The sequence below is a fragment of the Crocodylus siamensis genome, chromosome 3 (genome assembly GCF_052110815.1).
Source record: "Crocodylus siamensis isolate JL-2025a chromosome 3, ASM5211081v1, whole genome shotgun sequence".
NCBI classification, from domain to species: domain Eukaryota; kingdom Metazoa; phylum Chordata; order Crocodylia; family Crocodylidae; genus Crocodylus; species Crocodylus siamensis.
In genome coordinates this window covers 171,541,615-171,561,272 of record NC_143397.1, presented here as the reverse complement: position 1 = coordinate 171,561,272, position 19,658 = coordinate 171,541,615, and the positions used below count along the sequence as shown (strand labels likewise).

Below are 19,658 nucleotides of genomic sequence, written 5' to 3'. Positions count from 1 at the left end.
CCCATGGCAGGGGGTCAGACTTGATGATCTGCTCAGGTCCCTTCCAACCCTATCAACTATGAAACTATGAAGCTGGAACTGCCAATTCTATAGATGTTGCTGTTAATATGAACAAGTCAGACAAGCAGATTTTGCATCTCGACTGGTAAATTTTCATGGAAGTGCTCCACCTTCAAAAGATGATTAAACCAATTAAAAGCGACTGACGAGAACACATTAGAAGGATTCCTAGTTTTACTTCCACTGAGGTCAATAGAAGTTTTACCAGTAACTTCAAGCGGGAGCACAACTGGGGCCCTTAACAGTTGCAGTTACTATTAATTTTATTTTTTAAAATGACTTACCCAAACAAAAAATTATTCCATTTGTTGTTCCAATGTGATTGTGTCAAATGTCAGCCATCTGAAATCCCTCGCTCTTTTAACAGCAAGTAACCCACCCCACCTATATGTAGGAATAAGTATGCTGTATACTCAGTGAAAAGCTGGGGAATTCAGATTATGATAATATATGATATTTAACTCTCCAAATTCTGCAGCCATGCTTTTCTGAACAAGTGTATCAATAAGTATAGAATCTTACATGAACTATTATCCACGGGATGGAAGGGGGAGAAGTAAATAAGCCTCTCCTTTTCTAAACTTATATTTCACCTGTTGTAATATAATACACCTTTAATACATGTACATGATCATGTTTCATTGCCAGAGAATCAACAGTGGTCATGATAAAACTAGAAAGTTTCTTCAGCTTCCTGGAGTAAACCTAAGACACAGAGGATACTTGTTAACCCCATACACTGGCTAATGCGATTTCTCAAACTTCTCTCCTCTCTTCCCCACTCTACATGTAGGAAATTGGCAGTTGAGTACTCATGCACTTACCTATGAAAGGCAGAGAATAAGCTGCTGGGGGACAACATCAGGGGGCCTCTGGGTAGGATTGTTCCTTTGTCATTCACCCAGTGTAAATACCCTCTCGTCATATCTGCCATTCCAATGGCTCGGGCGGAGCAATACAGAAACTTATAGCCATTCCTAGGAAGAACATTCAACTTAGTGCATATTCCAGCTAATGCAATCTTTGGTCTAGATAAATATTGTACTATGGTAGTGCCCAGAGGCATCAGTCAAAAGGTAGTGATCTCATTGGGGTGAGCTGTACAAAACAGAGCAGGAAGAGAACTCTCTTCTATGAAGAGCTTATGATGATTTAAATGCAAGACTTGAAAAGCAAGGTTAAGAAACAAACAGCAACAGGAAAAGAAAGCAAGGGTCATGCTACTAAGACCACCTTGTTATACTGGTTTGATATGTGCATAACTCAGTTCCCAATTGCTTAAAATTTTTGTTTAATTTTGTAAATTAACATCTACAGCACTTTCAAAAAACATTTATTAGTTACAGTAGTTAGTTAACACTTTGTAATTGCATGCAATGCCTCCCATTTTCAGATGTTGCCGGGGGGTGCAGGGGTGGTCCCCCATGTGCTCGGCGGTGGACTTGGAAGTGGACCAGAAGTACTTCCGGGTCCGCCACTGAGCACGTGGGCCCCCCACACTCCATCCGCCCTACAATCTCAGCATTCATGAGCTGTGCCTGGTACCTCGAGGTATGTAGAAAAAATATTTAAAGCTGTGTTTATGGCCAAATTGCTGATTCTCTGAATCAGCATCAAATCTTCAGAATAGGATATGGCCAAATCTAATTGGAACAGTGATCCGAATCGATGAATCGAATCACTGTCACCCAATTTGGGCCAAATCCAAATTGAATATGGCCCATTTCACACACGTCTAATATGCATTAGTTTATACTGGGGGTCAGCAATTATTTCAGCTTGATGGCCACTTAACGAGTTTTGCCAAGCCATCCAGGTACACGCACATACAATCTTTCAGAAGATATCATATAGTAAAAAAATCAAACGCCTACTATAACATTTTATTTCAAAACATATTTTTGTCCAATTTATGTTTTTTGAGTAGAGGCAATTGCATAACAGTTCAAAATAACGTTTTACTCTGTGTGTGTGTTTGGGGGGGTGGGGGTCAAAGTGTGTATGTGTGTGTGTGTGTTGGGGAGGGCTAGGTCAGGAAGGCAGGGGGACATGCAGCAGAGCTCCCCTGGGCAGTGCATGTCCATTACTACCCTCTCTCCTATATGGCACACAGTTGCCCCTGGGGCACTCTACAAGAGCCTGAGCCCTGCCCGCTCCTGTCCACCCCAGCCGGCACACAACTTGCAGGTGGGGCTGCTTCCAGCAGCTCTTCCTCCTCCTGTCCCTGCGGCACCACTCCAAGCAGCAGATAACACAAGGAACCATGGGGACATGTGCCAGGCACCACATGCCCAACCAGGCTGGGGAGTGGAGCTGCAGCCAGATGACTCCTGTTTCAGTGCACAAGGATCCAGCTCTGGGCTGCCTTCCACCCACTTGGCTGCCGCAGATGGCTGCTCATTGCACTGGCCAGGCAAAGCAGGTAGAAAGCAGTCAGATGCTGAAGCTGGAGCCCAGTACACTATGGCAGGAGCTGCCCGGCTGTAGTTTTCCCCCTGCTCAGAGCACCACACCAGGGGCAGGAGGAGGAGGAGAAAGAACTGCTGGAGGCAGGGGGAGCTGAGCAGCACACAAGCCGGTCAGCTCCACTTCAGCTGTTTTGGGACCAGCCCTACTAGGAAGCTATGTGCACTGGCTAGGGCCAGTGGGCACAGGCAGAACCGTGGCACGAGCTGCCCCTGGCAGAAGGCAGGCTGCAGATTGGTGTGGGGGCAGCCACAGGCTGGATCCAGTTAATTGGTGGGTGCTAGCCTGCGGACCATATCCAAACAACTGGCAGGCCAAATCCAGTCCACAAGCCATATTTTGCCCATCCCTGGTCTATGCATTTATACATTTTTAGAGGTATGGTTATAGGAGCAATTTTTTTGATAACATCTTTAACTGGATCAACTTTATTAGTTGGAAGAGACCGTAGACAGTAGCAGTACCCAGAGAGCAGACAGTAGCAGCACATAGGCACCAATCTTTTGGGCACAAAGTGCCCTTTAAGTGATAATTTAGTTGACAGAGGACAGAACTAGATTATTTTGACATGAACGAAAGGTCTAACTTAAGACAACTAAATTAACATTTACTGAATTATCTGCCAGTGATTCCCAAATTTTTAAAACTCCAGTTGATTCACAGTTAAGATACATACTCATTGATAGAATGGTAGAGCTTTGCAATGCCCTGATGGGTCCAGTCTTTGCCAAGCTGTGGAAGAATCTGTCCTAAAGCATCAGACCTAAAAACAAGAACAAAGATATAGTCACAGCTTATCACACAATTCAGAAGGTTTTCTTTTAACACATGCACCTGAACCTGTCATTTTGCAATGAATAATTGCAGGAACTTTCAAAGCAATTCTTCAACGTTAGTGAAGTGTGGGCCAACATTTTGGCATGAATGCTACAAATTAAACCCTGTGTTCTCCCTGAGTGCCACTCCCTTTCCCTGGCCCAATCCACCTCTCTGCTTTCAGTCCTGCCCTGGGCTCCTTGCCAAACCTGCTGCTCTTCTTTCTGAGTCCTGCTGCATCTGTCAGTATCTTGCCAGATCTGCCACATGCCACACACAGAGGTTGCCCACACCATTTGTGATGCATGTGCTGCAAGCTGACCACCATTGCTCTAGTGGGTGCAACAAAGAACTGAGCAACACCGAGGTTCAATATACCCTGGTACAGTTGTTTCCTGTCTCTAGCAAGCTGCTAAACTGATGGAGAAAACAAGGTCTAACTATAACACAAATAATTATCTGAGCAGCATTACAACATTAACATTGCTCTTCTGCAACATGCATGATTATTGGAAATGGGAACACAAATTGCAGCCAAAGCAGCAAAGACCACTGCAGACCACACTTTTTAATCATTTTTTAATATTCAAAAGTGTGCAATAAATAATGCAAGATGTAAAGGAATATGATACTTGCTTGGTTATTGTGCCATCAATATCAGATATGATGATCTTGTCATTCCAGTTCCACAGATATATAGTTCCAGCGCAACGGCATGTACCTTGATACTGGGTTGTAATACTAAATAAAACATCATTAGGGCCATCTCTGAGCTTCAGTTTTGCCTTTAAAATAAGCCAAGACAATCAAATCAATCAAGAATACAGCTCTGTAAAGATAATTTCTAAACAGCTTAACTATACAAAATGGGTAGGAGGCTCTTGCAAGTCAACTGGACTTGATCTTACCAGCAAAGTAATTATTGCTTCCCCAAACTAAAGCCATTTCACAAAAGTGATAAAGCTACAAAAGATATAAAGTTACAAAAGATATAAAGTCTTTTGTTTAACAGATAAATGATCTCTGCCATTTTCCAACATCTGTGATCTGTTAGTAAAGGAACATGTCAATATTATTTAACATTCTAGATCAGCAATTCTTTTTCCAAGTAAAAAGAATACAATTAAAAGTCCAATAAGCTTCTGAGCACTTCCCCAGAAAAAACATACTTACTATTCCTATTTATTCTGCTAATTTTCGTGGATGCAACTTGATGCATAATTATCCTAAATTAACAAAGCAGTCATGGAAAGGAAGTGCTTGTGCAGGTTCTTCTTTAAGTTTAGGGTTTTGTTTGTTTTGGGGGTTTTTGTGGGGGGGGAGGTTGTTTTGGTTTTTGTTTTAACACCATAGTTACCTAATCCTGCTCACAGCAAGACATCTCACCTCCTGCTGCCCTGCAGCCTTTGATCTTAGTACCATGGTTGCTACTGTTATAGGTCTCATTGTGGATACAGATTTATGTGATGTGACCTTTTGCTTGAATACTTCATCTCTCAAAGAGGGACAGAGATGGAATTTAAGTTCACAAAGCAAGAAAAAGTGTCAAATATCTGGTCTAAAAAATTATAAATTACTAATATAAAAGGGTGGTTTAAATTGACTATATCCTGTCTACTAATTCAGCTGTGTGCTACTAGACAGTTAAGAGTCTGATATTGGAATTTAAAAAATAAAGTGCAAAGACATGCTAGTTGGCAGTGTTCTAATATAGAAATTTGACCTGATTTTTATGCATCTGTAATACAGTTTTGGAAATTGTATCTGAGGATTTTTCATCATAAAACAGAACTGCAAAGTCTTTTGAAAGACTGCAAAGAAAGCAGCAGTGTTAAAACCAATCATTCCTTGCCTGAAGTACTATATATAGTACCCTAATTAGTAATTTCAGACCTACTTTAAACTTACAGTAACCAATGTGCTTGTAGATAGGGAAAGAAATAACCCTAGTTAAGAAAAAAGATAAATTGTATCAGGGATTCTACATACAAGAAGGACAGATCACTTACTATTTGGTCTGAAGACAATCTAAGTGACTTCTTGTAAGAGGTAGTGTTGCCTTGGCTTGGATGATCCAATGGGGCAGAATCTATTTTTAGGGATTTTTTCAGTTCCTGTGACCCTTCATCACTAGAAGAATCATCTTCTGTTGGCCTAATGTAACAGCAACCAAAATAAAAGTAAGCCGCAGAAAATGTTTTTGTAATGGCTTAAAATACATGTTTTTTATTAAGTGTAAGACTAATTTCAGGCACTGAAAGGTTTCTGCTTGTGTTAATGCTTCAGCCTTGGCCAAGAAGAAAATTAATCATTGAAAAGCAGTGCTTTAATCTGCAGTCAAATGTGTACAATGTAAAAAAAATACCTTGAGAAACCACACTTATACCAATAGGATAGTGGGGGAAAGCCATGCTTATGCCAATAGAATAGGGGAAAAGCCTATAAAACATAAACTAGTACTAGCAAAGCCCCGAGATGAGGCTATTTACAGTTGAGTTGACTCCTCCCTCTTTATCTAGGTAGGAACTTGCTGCCATCCATGAACAGACTAAAAATCCAGTATGTTCAGTCTAAAGTTCAGAAGGCAGAGAAGATTTGCACCTTACAGACTAACCAGCACGTGTGTACATGTATCACAACTTTCATGAGCCCAAACTCACTTCATCAGATGATCTTATATTCATATAAGAATATATAGCTATTGATATAATCAACTATGGTTAGTCTATAAGGCACAAATGTACCCTGCCTTCTAGGGACTTGATACCAAGTTGTCACTTCTACTTTGGTATATCTATTTCAACAGCAAAGTATAAAAGAGAAACTAGGAAAGTACTTGTGCTATGCTTTTCAAAAAAATTGCTGCTGAACACCAATTACAAATCTTAGAGTTAGGCTAATAAATTTCACAATACAATATTATTTAGGGCTCACCTCTTAAAATTAATCTGCGTAAAAACAGAATTTACTTTTAAGATTTACAGGGTAGGCCTACCACCATGGTGCACATTTTCTTAAACCTTTAGTGCACAGAAAACACTCAGTCTCATCCCTCCTAAAATCATGGAGAGAAGAGGAAGCCACAGGGTGGACTACTTTGTTTGCCAGCATCTTGACAAGACTGCAGTTTTGTGCTGGTTGCTACCTCCAATTAAGTTCTTATGCGATTCATTCACTACATTTAATGGTTTTTATTGTTTCAGTTTTTGCGTTACAAAAATGGCATATGGTGCAAATCAATGAGAAGACATTATTTTACAATGAGAAAGTGACAGACAATATTTATACAGAACCCTGCTGTGTCTTAGGAAATAGTCGCACAGCTTGTTTTATTGACACTTTCTTGCTGAAGTATTTGCCAAAAACATATCTGGCTTTATTTAGTAGTTCAGCAGAAATGTTTCTTCCCACAGTAAATTCCTACTGAATTCTTCTAAAAAATTACGAGATGCTATCGAGTCCACAAAAGAATCTTCAGACAGGAACACACCTACTATTAACTTGCTCTTTTGTAGTTGCTGGCAGGTCAGTTGTTCTTTGCGCTTCAGATTTTCCCTCCTTTGCCTCTGGGAGCTAAAAATCAAGAACATACCAACATTTTAAGCACCTTGAATTGACAAGAACATTTATATTCCTGGGCCACATAACTAATGTTTATATAAGACTCAAATTTATCATCCATATTAGGTATTTATGCTCATTATACAGACTTTTCATAAGATCTCCTGTAATAGATCATATACACCTGAAACATTTTACTGTTCAGAGAAACACAAAAGAATCTGTAGAATAGAGATGGAGAACTTCCAATTTAAGTGACGAGTGCTCTAACTGGAAACTCCCTGGCTAATACCATGCAACAGATGAGCCATATTGCTTATAGCGATCTAGGGAAAAAAAGAACATGTACAAGGCAGCAATAGTAAGTAGTGAGAAGGGGTACATCCAGAATTGCTACTGAAATTCAGCCTTGTTAGTAGTACTCAAAAGACAGTATGTGGAATTGACCTACAAGCTTTGAAGTGGCCCTTTTTTGGGTAAGTGTTGGGACACATGGAAAGTGGAAAAAAAATCTGGTGTTGCTACTGCCTACTCTGTACTTATACAAGGAGCTACCTTGATAACCCTGATAAGCACATTTTTTTTAAGAATTAGACAGAAAAGGATTATATAATTAAATATTCCAAAGACAGGAAGGAGGCTTAAATGACTAATTAAAACTGTAACACTGGAATTAAGAAAAGGACAAACCAACAGACAGAGCAGTGTCCACTTTTCTATTCCCTTGTTATTTGCATAGATATTCTCAGATGAACTGCAACTTTCTACAAACTGCTTTGAAGACAGTTTATAATGTAGAATGAAGGCTCCTTAAAATCATGTTCAAATGATAATATTTTAGTTATATTTTATTCTCTAAAAACCCCCCTCAAAAGCACTTATGAAGTTACATAATATTAATACATAATTGAATATATAAACTTTACAGCACTGGTTGTCAGAGACCTGATCAGCATGTGTGGCTTGATGCATAAAACTGAATTTATCTTTTAATGATGAAGTAAACGAATGTCAGAATAGGTTTCAAATTACCTGTTTAGCCATGCTGTCCCTCTTGCGCCAGAACCACCACCTTCCAGATTTCTTTGGCATCTTTTCTTTGACCCAAGACTCTATTGTAGCCTGAAAATAAGTTTAGTTTGTGTTTAATGTTCTGAATAGAATTAACTGAAATATAAAATGTAGAGTTTTGTTTGTTTTTATTTTTACCTTGGGCAAACTTTTCTGGAACACCTGCAAACTGAGGATCATTGGAGCAGCCAATGCCCAGTTATAATACCTATTGAAGAGAGAGATAAGAAGTTATTATTAGAAACATTAAGGTCAACAGTTAATTAAATTAATGTCTGAATTTTGTCATGAGCTACCCATACCAATGCGCAATGTGAAAGGCAAATATTTCTACTGCACACAGTTTAGTCAGTGACAAATGCTGCAACACCTTGCTTCAGAAGAAACTAGTTGGAATTTAATCAGCAATTTAAAGCCATTACTCATAAGGGCAAATGACTATAAATAACAATTTGAATTTCAGCTCAAAGATATAGCACCTGTAATGCCCATTACTGCAGAAACAAGGAAAACAAAAAGAATTCTTATGAACTAATTATACAGGGAACATTACCTGTTGTATATCCTTATTACCAGATTAGGATTGTCTATAAGTCCTGGGTTTTCAGCAAATTCATGGTAAGTAATAATATGTTCCTTGAATTTTTCTGCAATACAAGGACATTTTTATCAATTCAGTTAGGAAGAAACAAATAAAGAAGGCAGACACTGACCTTTAAAATAAGGCACAGATTTTAAGTTCATGTATGTTTGTTTTCATGAAGGAAAATTTTAAGAGCAAAATGTTAAGAATGTGTGGTTAAAATATGACATTCTATAACAAAGGATTGAACTGGAAAAAAAAAGATCAAGTGTCATGAAAAAAGAAAAAAATCAGGATTAGTAACTATTTGGAACAAAGAAGAGAGTTCCAAGACAATAGCCTCACCACCCTTCCTCTAACTGCACAAAACACTAAACAGAAGAAAGTTTATTAAGCAATGAGATAGAAGCAAGATTTTAAAGCTTTTATATAGTAGCAAAGCAAGCAATGCTGAGGGAGATGGTAACAGTTATGGTTAAGTTATATTATACATAGGTGAAATCAGGAGAAGGAAGTAGGTGTCAGGAAAAGTAGATCTGGCTAACATCCTTCACATGAAGGCATATCATCTATCCTTTACCAGTAGTTGAGTTTCATACTGTAAATGAGCCTTCAGTAGCCAATTTACCTCAACATATAAAATATAAAGCAGATTCCTGGTTCTCATCCTTCCCCACTTTGATCAAAATTAAAAACTAAAAGCTTCTGAAGAAGAGTACTAAGAACCTAAAATAAGTTGTCGGTTGAGTACACCGTGCCTCTTTGTGTTTGACTTAGTTTCTTACATACCTTTAGAGATCTCTCCATTTTCATTTAGACCTCCACAAAGTGAGAGAGTAACATCAGGCAAATCCATAGCAGAATCAGACATACACTCTGTGCCACTATCAGCTGCAGCACTTCCCACTGACTGTGGCGACTGAGAACCAGAGAAAGTATCTGACTCTGTCCACTGCCTGGAACCTGGATCAGAATCACTGAAAGAAAGAGGTTCTATTTGTACAACTGAAGAGATACTTGTATAAAATCGTATTATGTACAGCACATGGTACAAACTGTTCTACTACTACTACATACTCTTGTATTTCAAATACTGCATTACACTACAAAGTAAAGATCTATTACACCAGCGTTAGATTTCTTTTTTTGGAAAAAGGAAACAGTCTCTTTGTGAAACTACTCTGAAATGCCAGACGCTTGAAAACAATATTCTCTTTTAACTTAGAATTGAAGCATTAATAGGAAATGTTATTTTCTCTGCCATGATAATTTGATATGCAATTTGTGATAGCAACTTAGTTTTTTTTACATGATCCAAACCATTTTATTCAAGTAATTTGAAACAACTAAGCTCTAATAAAAATGTACAGGTATTTTGCCCAGTGGTTTCAAAATTATTTGGTGCTTGGCCCCAAGGACTGGTAATGAAATGTTAAGGCATATCATTAACTTAAAAAAAATACAACATTGGTAATTCTAATGACCCTTTTCTCCTTCCACTGATATTAAGATAAACTGGAGAAAAAATACACTCCACTTATTTTAAAACAAAAGGTCATTCAAAATTAAGAGAATCTAGCCTTAAGATTGGCCAGTAGTCACTGACATTGGCACACACCTGTCTTCATGTCAACTGTTTAAGTCCTCACTCCGAGTCAAAACTTTATAGCTGTTGAAACAGAGATTGACTGACTAAACTCTTTCTTATAACGTTTTCCACTATATTTGTTACTTAATATTTCATGAAGTGCAGAACTCAGTAGTTTACTGCCGTACACAGTATACAGCTAAGTACATTAGATATTAAAGACATGTCTGAAAAGATTTATGTTTAAAAAACGTATTGGAATGTTCATTGGATGGATGGTATTCCAGTAGTGAAAAAAATAAAATCCCATTTAAATCCTTTCAAAAAAACTGTTTAACACTAGGTTTGAAATTATACAATTTTCTAGTGTGTTCAAAATCAGTTTCCCATATTTGCACTGACAATCAGAGCTGACGACTCTTTCACTTAAGATACAAAAAGTTGCAGGACAAAACGTAGGGGGCAGTTTTCAGAAGCTGATGTAAAGCTGGGGGAAAATGTTTTCTGCTGTTTTTAGAAATAACTGTAGCTGGATAAGAAAGACCCATAAGAAATTTGACTATTAAGCTAACACTACTTGGTAGATAATATTTAGATAAAAAAATCTGTTGCATATGTTTTGGTTTGGGGGGAAAAAGGAGAGGGTTAGGGGTTTTTTTTTGTTTTTTTAAATATGTTGACCCTGTGCAACATAAACCAGTAGAAAATCTGTTTAGACTAAATCACTGAATGATGCCAATTTATCATCTGCCATTTGTATTCAACAAATACCCAGTTTAGAGAAAATAATGCATTTTGGCTAAGGTATGTAAGTGCATCTGAAGAAAAATGATCACATGGCCAACCAAAACCATTTCCCTGGGACCAGTTCAGTGGAACTCTAGTCTTGTGTCTTCATTCCATTCTTTCTTCCCCGGATGAAGGAAGAGGCTTCAGAACTTTGCAGGAGAAAGCCCGCATCCTTATTAACACCCCCCTGAAACCATTTTCCCTACAGAAAGCCCTTAAGCCATCTATGTCAGGAGTACCTCAAACTCTAGGAAAACTACTTGAGGGAGAACAAAGAGCAAGACTGTGGGCTCTCCTGCACCTATACGGCTATGATTAAAACCACAATACATTGGTTGTGCCCAGATCATGCATAGGTTTCAGAGCTAACTGCAAAAAAATTGTTAAATTTGAAGTTTGCCAAGAATATTCACTCTTGAGGCTCCATTTTCAGACACTTTTTAGGAAAAACAGGAATTTAAGTACACAAGCTTTCTTGCGCCAGCTCTCCATGCCAGTCTGTACTCATGTCAAGAGCTAAGTATGGTAGTGAACTGTTCAAAGCAACTCTAGTCATGGCTCTGAAACCAACAACTGAATTCACTAAGAAAACAATAAGGTTTGCTTCTCTCCATAATGCAGAATAAGTTTAAAGTTGATTACTAATGTACTATATATTCCCAACTTCAAATGTCAAGTTTGAACAAAAAATGTTTTTATCTTAATTAGTTCTCTCACATCTAAAACTAAGCCTTTATATTTCACGGAATCTGTGCAGCATAAGCCTTGCAACATTAAAGTTTAGATAAAGCTACCTTTTGGGAAAATAGAGTGCAGCAACTTCAGGTTCCAAAGCCTTCAAGTCATCCAAGTAAATATCATCAGGCCCCTGGTGCTGGCTTCTCTTGTGCACGCCTGTCAATTGTAAGAGTTGGTTCATTTTAAGTGAATGTGTATATTAAATGCACTGCTGGTGAAAAAACAGAACAACATGAGCACTGTACAAAAAAACCAAACAGGAATTGCTGTAGGTTAGCTGGCCTCTACAGACCAACACCAGGCTCAGTCTCTCTGTCTCAAGGATGCATCAGCCGATTTACTCCTGAAATCAGTGAGCAAAGGGCATATGGAATAGGTGCAACTTATTCTTCAATGGCATTCCTGGTCTCACTTAGGAGGCAATGTAGGCATCCCCTAAGACACAGGTTGTCAACCAGGGGTACACATACCCCCAGGAGTACTTTGAAGGGCCCTAGGGCGTATACACAGGTAGGTGGGGACAGGCGAGGGTAGCGGTGCTCTTCTGCAGGCTGTACAGATTGGGGGGGGGGGGAGGGAGAAGCTTGAACGCAGAGGCTGCTGCCACTTCTCATTACCCCACGCTACAGCCACTCTGTATCCAGTCATGCTCCCTACCATGTCCAGCCCTGTGGCTCCCCCCCCACCCCTGGTTCTGCATCTGGCCACAGCCAGGAGTAGTTCCATGTCCAGCCGCCTGGGGGCGCAATGATCAAAAAAGGTTGGAAAACCCTGCTCTAGGATTTTGCTTCTGTTTTAAAATTTTAAACATGAAAAGTAAAAAGGTATAAGTCTATTATTTTTGAAGTCCCCTCAAATTTCACAGATCCGACAGTAGGCATAGGACACTGTTCTATTATATACCTTTCTTTTTGGAGGGAGATTCAATTTTTGCTGTTGGTTTTGTTTCTGATAACACATCCGCTAATGGGTTGGGGGGAAGATCAGCATCTAAGGAAGATGAATCCTGAGGTTCTATGATTGCTGAAGCAAGGAAATCTTTACTATCTCTTGGTTGCAACAGAGGATGAGTTCTGGGCTCAGGTTTCAGTACAGTACAGACAGGCTCTTTCATCAAATCTTCATCTTCAACTTCATCAGAGCTGAGGATGACCCTAAAATGCGTCTTCTCCGATGGGGTAATAGTGGCTGTTCTAGGTTGTTCCAATTTTTCTTTTTTGCATATCTGAAAATAAAATTCTAGTTAGTATTTTCATCATGTGTTATTGATGTCATTTGGCTCTGAACATTGAACAAGCATTCATGATAATTATCCCAGAGATAAACTGAAATAATGAACTTACCTTTTAGCAGCCTGATATGCATCCCTCCAAGTTAGTAAAGTCTCACCAGTGCAAAGTACACAGTACCTTGTTTACTCGCTTCATAAGTATAAAAATCTGTTCAGTTTTCTATTCTAAGATCATTCACAATTCAAGTCTTCTTGAAGGCACTTTCAATGCGTTACTCATCAGAAACTAGCCTATTTGAACCTTCACTAGTTTTATACATATTCTTCTTGTGATAACAAAATGTGTTATTCATATATGTTTTTACCACCTACCCCATGCTTTTTAAGTCCTCAGGCCAGGGAATAAACCATTTTTTGTTTGAGAGCACCTAGCACTTTATGTGGGCTACCAGAAATAGTGTGGATAATACAATATTATTTAACATTTAATGTTAAGGAAACCTACCTTCTTTTCATTAGTGAGGAAAGTAACAGTAACGGGATGACTAGACTACACAGTGCATTAAAGACAACTCTCTGCTTTCATATTTTTTTTTAATGCTTGCAATGATAGATCCAGATAGGTTAATTTAATGCTCTCAGGAAATATTACCAGTAAGCCCTGACTTTTCCTTTGTTGAGGGTAAATCAATGTTTATTAACAGAAAGCCTTTCAATTATAAACCAGTTTTCTTGGAAAAAAATAATGTCCATGTTTGGATGTTCATTTATGATTACCTTCATTTGAGGCGACCCCACTGTGGATCACAGCAGAGTTCTACTGGTGAACATCTACATAGAGCCACCTGTGGATTTAAGACCCAAATTCCATTACCTCTTAAGGGTGCAGGGAATATCCAAACTCAGGAAAGGAATGTAAATTCACCTGAGGCTTCTCTCAGGGAGGGCAAGAGGCCCTGCCAAAAGGAAGTTTGATAGGGATGCACTAGGGCAACAACTCTCTCCAGGCATCCTAACAAGGACTAAATCCATTTGAAGTAGCACTTGTTGGCCATTTATTCTGTAATGGTGGACTTTTAGGCACCAAATCCAAATGTCAAGCTACAATAAGAGCTTGTGCCCACTTCACCTGGAATGAACTTATTTTTATCTTTAAAAAGGAAGATGAATGTACTTGATTGTTACATTTAAACCTCGAGTTACACAGTATCATCAGTTTCTAGCAACAAATTTGATAGCTAGATTTTTATTCTAAACTTTCTAGAAGAATTTGCAGTCCACCCTTTGAAATCAACAAAACAATCCTTTTGTTCACCCAACCACAAGAGGATGCTGTGCTCATATTATTTTTATTGAATGTTTCGGAACAGCTTGCATTCAATACTTTAATATGATATAGTTTTAAATATGGCAAAATTCAGTCATATGAAGTCCAAACAGTAAATAAATCTGTAAATAACTTTACCTTGGTAGATTCTGGAAATCCTCCCCATGTCCACTCCATGTGAGATTCAGATCTAAGCAAGCTCTCGGCAGGTTTCACTTCTAGTTCTGAATCACTTTTAGGGCAGACTGGCTCAGAGAAAGTGCTATCAGAACAAAGGGAAAGCTACAGTGTTTAAAATGCATTTGTCGTTCAGCTAGTTCTGTTAAGTTTTGCTTGCTTAACAGAGCTTCAATTATTCAGCAGCAGGGCACAGAGCCCAGCTGGGTTTTCAGACTGTGAGAAATTAGGTTAAAACTAAAATCACATTAAGGGGCTTACATACCAATCATCCTAAACAGATTTCTTCATTGGTTTTTAAATGGTCTCTGTGTAATCTCCCTCCCTCCAATTTCGTTTTTAAAACTCAGTTACCTGATATAGCTGAAATTATAAAAATCGATGTACTACCCTGTTTGAGGATAAGCTGTTCTAAAATTCTTTTGCTCACATCAAGGAACAAGATTCAAGCTTGCTAGACCCAAAAGTTTCATCTGCTACTAAATTTCAACAAACTAACTTAAAAGCAATATACGTACAATAACATGCAGCAATTGGTATTATCCCTGCCCAGGGTTGGGGCAGGAATAATATATCAGAATCTCTCTCATACAATGACCAAGTTAGAGAGGGAAAATGTGCTTATGTTTAAGGGCCTTGTTACATAGTACTTCTGGGCAGCTTCTGGAGCTCTTAACCCCTAGATTGGCTGCATGTTAACACCTCTAAGTGGCTTAAAGCACTCATTTGTCTTAAAGTTATGTCATTCCACAGCATGATTGTCTCTTATCTCCATAACCTTGCTCTTGCTCCATTAAGGTATGGCCACTCCCCTCAGCTATTTTGCTCAAGTTGAAGCCTCCCAGTATACCAGGATGCTCCAAGGCTGGAGTGATCACTGTGCCAGGAGGGAGCAACAAGCTGGTCTCGGCAGCAGCCCCCTCAGCCTGCTGGACAGAACCAAGCTCCGCAGCGCTGAAGCACCTAGCAGCTGCATTGCCTTCCACCCCCACTCACATTGGCTCACTGCTTCAATCAGGCAGAGCAAGTGCCACAGCCCTGGAGCACCCGATGGCCTCAGTACCTTCTGCTGCCACCTGGACCAGCTTGCTGCTCCCATTGAACAGAGCCAGCACTGTAGCCCAGTGGCTGTGGTGCTTCCCGTGTGGTCCCCCACCACAGCCAGCAAAATCCTCAAACCACAGGTGCCCCAGCTCATTCATGTATCAGGTCCTGGCATCACCTGGGGTTGCCAGGGATACTTCAACCACCTTTTACCACCATCCCCCCAGACTGAAAGGGGCTCAAAGAATTTTTAATCACAGAAAAACACAGAGAACATTATAGGAACATTAAGGGCCACTGCCCCTGTCTAGAGCCATGCATAGCTCCTAGTCCTGCCCCTGCTCACCAAGCCTCTAGTGGCAAGTCAGAGTGCAGGCAAGTAGCTGTGCAGGTGAAGGACAGTGAGAGATGGGTTTTTTTGGCTTAAGGTATGACTGGTCCATTAAGCAGGGCAACACTAAGCCAAATAACATGTGTGTGGCTTACAATATAAGGTGCAACAAGGCCCTAAGTTTTCTAATAAGATATGGAGGTCCATTATAATGGGTACTTCTTCCTGCCCATAGGAAGAACCAGACTTATCAGGCCAAGAAAGCAGATATTCCACTTCTCCCTGGAATCCCTTCAACTGAGAACTTCCTTGGCCAAAGCAATTCAATTCTACTTTCCAAAGTTAAAATCTGGACTGTGCTCAAAGGAGCAGAAGATTCCAAGATAATATCCTCTGACCCTGTGGAGCCGGAATAGGAGTTCTGTTCTGAAGCAGAATTTAGTGGTTGGGATTTATCCAAAACTATCTTCTCTTGAAGAATCAGATCACACAAATATTAGAGATTTTTCCTTTTTGATTAGACACAGACATTCACAGTAAAACCCTAGTGAAGGATGTCAAGGTTATTTCACTTTAGCATGGCAGCTAAAATCATGGCTTGGCAACAGCCAGGAGAATAAATTGTATGTTTAATTTATTCTAGGATCCACATGAGTAACATTCACATAATCAAGTATCTATTTTGAAACTCTGGATGTTTGATTACTGCAACAGCATTAGGATGTCAGAAGGTTCAATTCTAAACTAAATTATCAGACCAAGACCAAGACCCATAGCTTCTTTAGCCTGCAAAGAACAGGCAGCATTACTGCTATGTTTTTCCTATCTTTTTTATCATCCCCTTTCTTAAAAAAAAAAAAAAAAAAAAAAAAAAATTGTTGCAGAGAATTTGTCCCATTTTGAAAGCGGTCATAAGCCATATCTCACATACATTACAATGTTTTAGGTCATTTATTGCTGTTTACAGATACAGAAAGGCTATTCATTACCTAAACTGGCTTAATATGAGGATATTTCTATAGTTTCCACTACTGCTATGCAAGTTTTAATATATATCTTCTCTGTAATGGACATTGCCCACACATATGGGAAATCTTACTATCTAGGATAGGAAAAGCTGTTTTTCTGAAGGAGGATTGACCATGTTTTTCCTGGCTTATTACTGAAAATCCAATCGGACACTAAGTACCACAATCAAAACATACTTTAACTAGGGAAGGAACTTCACTCAGCCACATCAAGAAATTAAGCTATTCCAGTTGGTTGACATACTACTCCATTTTCTTTGGGTGCAGCTACATGTCACCATACATTACAGTAGCGATGTGCTAGAGTGACATAGCAATCATGTAAGTCTATACAAGATTGGCAGCTTCTTCGTCATAGTGATACGCTCCCCTGTTTTAGCATGCCACTATGGCAAAATAGCAGCGAAATCTAACTGTGCACACACAGTATGGATGGTTACTGTGCCATGCTTTAGTACTGCCAAAGGAAGTACTAAAGCATGGCGCTGTAGCAATGTTGCCATATGGCAACATGAAGATGTGCCCTTTCAGTACCAATTCCCTAGATTTAACTGGACTGATTTAACTGGACTCGCCCACCCCCAGGTGCCATTGCCCACCCACAGGCAGCCCCGGTGTCAGCTTCACTATGCTCCCAGCAGTGCACTCTGCTGTAAGCAGCAGACACAAGGACAAGCTGTGTTTTGCAGCCCAGCTCTTCCCCTTTGCTCCTCCCACATATCTCAGGCTGGCAGGAAGAGAAGAGTGAAGCTGAAGAAAGAGCTTCAGCAGCAGGGGCTGCCCTTGCCCCTTGAGGTAGACCAGAAGTGGGTAGGGGGCAGACAGTGGAAAAAGGGCACTGCAAGGCAAGGTCCTGTTCTTCCCCTCCCTCCCCCACTCTCCCTTTAGGTGGCACCAGCTAAATAAGTAGTTTTCAACTTTCCCCTCCATATCTTTTCTGAATTTAGATCTAATTTCCATGATTTTCAGCTGGGTTGCCAGAAAGAAAATCATAAGTAATGGGGGGGTGCCTCAAGGCTTAAAGGTTTAAAATCACTGATCTAGAATGAACTTTGTGGGGAGGGGGAAAGCAAGAAGGCATTCCCTTGCTTCCAGCAACTAACAAATCTGGTTTTGACTCCGCACTGCAATCAACCTACACTGTTTTAACATCTGTGGACCTTATCCCAGTGAAAAAAGTAATAACCTAAGTAATACTTGAATGTACATTCCAGTATCATGCTGTATTTCCATGATTTCCTGACTACTACTTTCTTTGTAACTAATAGAGTTTCTGAAATTTTTACCCTGCTTTTTGTACACAAAAATTGAACCAAAGGTTCACAATAAAACTTGCCTCTGATTTATAGGCATAGTTAACATTAAAGAAAACTAGAAGTACCTGGAGTCTTGCTCCCCTTGGGTACATCTATATGTGCACTTTAATGTGTAGTAGCCTATTTTATTATGCATTAAACCATCACATTAAAAAGTGCTATTACAATAATGTGCAGTAAAATAGGCTACTGTGCATTGTCATCTAAAAGGCATGCATTTACGCTACTGCACTAGGGCAGCCTAATGCACATTTATTTAGTACCTCATATTAGAAGTAGTAAATTTAATGTATGTTGGGCAAAGTACATTAATGCATATGTAGACACTCCCCTTGACTATAAAAACCTTGGAAAGCCTAAAATACATCATTTGCACTCTGAAGTGTTTTGTAAAATAAAGAGTAACAAAAGCCTTCCTTCTTCCAAAGACCAATTGAACTTGCTCCTTCCTAAACAACTAAAGTACCGTGTCTCAACCCGTGGGTCATGACCCAAAAGTAAGTTGTAAGAATATTTCAAAGGGTCATGAGCAAGTGCCAGAAAAATGCGCGGAAGTGCAGGTTTCCCTTTGCAAGCTAGCAGTGTTTTAGCCTGCAAGTGGCTGCTTGGGGCATGGCCAGAATGCAGCCAAACTGAGTCATGGGAACAGCGCCAGCAACTGGATGAAGGTAAGTGTATGGGGAGTGGTGGTTGGGGGGACAGGGCGTGTGCATGTGTGAAGGGGGGCCAAGTGCCTGCTGGCACTGGGGGAAGGTGGTTGGGTGCAGAGGCTGCAGCAGGGAGTGGGGTGTGGGTCAGAACAAGCTATCAATCTTTGCAAATGGGTCCCAGTACGAAAAAAAGGTTGAGCACCACTGAACTAAAGGATCCTTCAGTTACAAAACAGCATGAGGTACTCTAGTCATGGGACAAGAGAGCATTAGGGGAAAAAAGCTAGGCCTTATTAATTTTGGAACTGAACTGGAACTGAAAGTTTATTCCACTTCCAAACTTTTGCCATGATTTTTTACACTGTTTTGACCAAGTAACTTAGGTAAGTAAAATTGATTGTCTACTGAGTTGACATTTTTGGTGCCAATGAATTAAAAAAGAGTTTTTGTTCATTTAGAACAAAATTAACTTGTAAGCACAGATTAAACAGCTGTCAGGTCCCCGACAAATTGAGGACCTTGCATTAGGTGATGGAGGAAATGCATTAGTTTTATCAAGGTGGAGTAAAAAAACCATATGGAAAATATACATTACATGCAACCTACTTCTCCAAAGGGGACCATTCACCATCAGACAGAGGGTAAAGATCCTTGGAGTGATAAATCAAAGACTCCTTCTGCTCTTCATTCTTCGGTGAAGAATTTGAAGATCCTCTGTGGAGATAAATGGGATGTTTTTTAAGTCATTTATAAATGACAGATCTTCATTAGTAACTCACCTAGAAGAACTGAAACTATAAGCAGAGACAGACCATCTTTTTCTTACTTCTACCAAAGATTTTATATATGCTTTAAATACACACATTTTATAAATGATTTTTT

General features: G+C 39.5%; 1 protein-coding gene across 2 annotated transcripts in view; it reads right to left on the bottom strand.

The window, feature by feature from the left end:
- LPIN2 (lipin 2) overlaps positions 1-19,658 on the bottom strand; it is a 59,779-nt gene that overhangs the window by 6,120 nt on the left and 34,001 nt on the right. For both annotated transcript variants that reach the window (XM_090039749.1, XM_090039750.1), the window contains exons 5-17: positions 19,383-19,490; positions 14,369-14,492; positions 12,576-12,897; positions 11,729-11,828; positions 9,347-9,534; positions 8,528-8,621; positions 8,113-8,182; positions 7,936-8,025; positions 6,833-6,915; positions 5,352-5,496; positions 3,979-4,127; positions 3,203-3,289; positions 885-1,037 (exon numbers count right to left, since the gene is read on the bottom strand). In XM_090039749.1, coding sequence (XP_089895875.1) covers positions 885-1,037; positions 3,203-3,289; positions 3,979-4,127; positions 5,352-5,496; positions 6,833-6,915; positions 7,936-8,025; positions 8,113-8,182; positions 8,528-8,621; positions 9,347-9,534; positions 11,729-11,828; positions 12,576-12,897; positions 14,369-14,492; positions 19,383-19,490 — 1,713 coding nt within the window. The remainder of the gene's footprint in view (positions 1-884; positions 1,038-3,202; positions 3,290-3,978; positions 4,128-5,351; positions 5,497-6,832; positions 6,916-7,935; positions 8,026-8,112; positions 8,183-8,527; positions 8,622-9,346; positions 9,535-11,728; positions 11,829-12,575; positions 12,898-14,368; positions 14,493-19,382; positions 19,491-19,658) is intronic.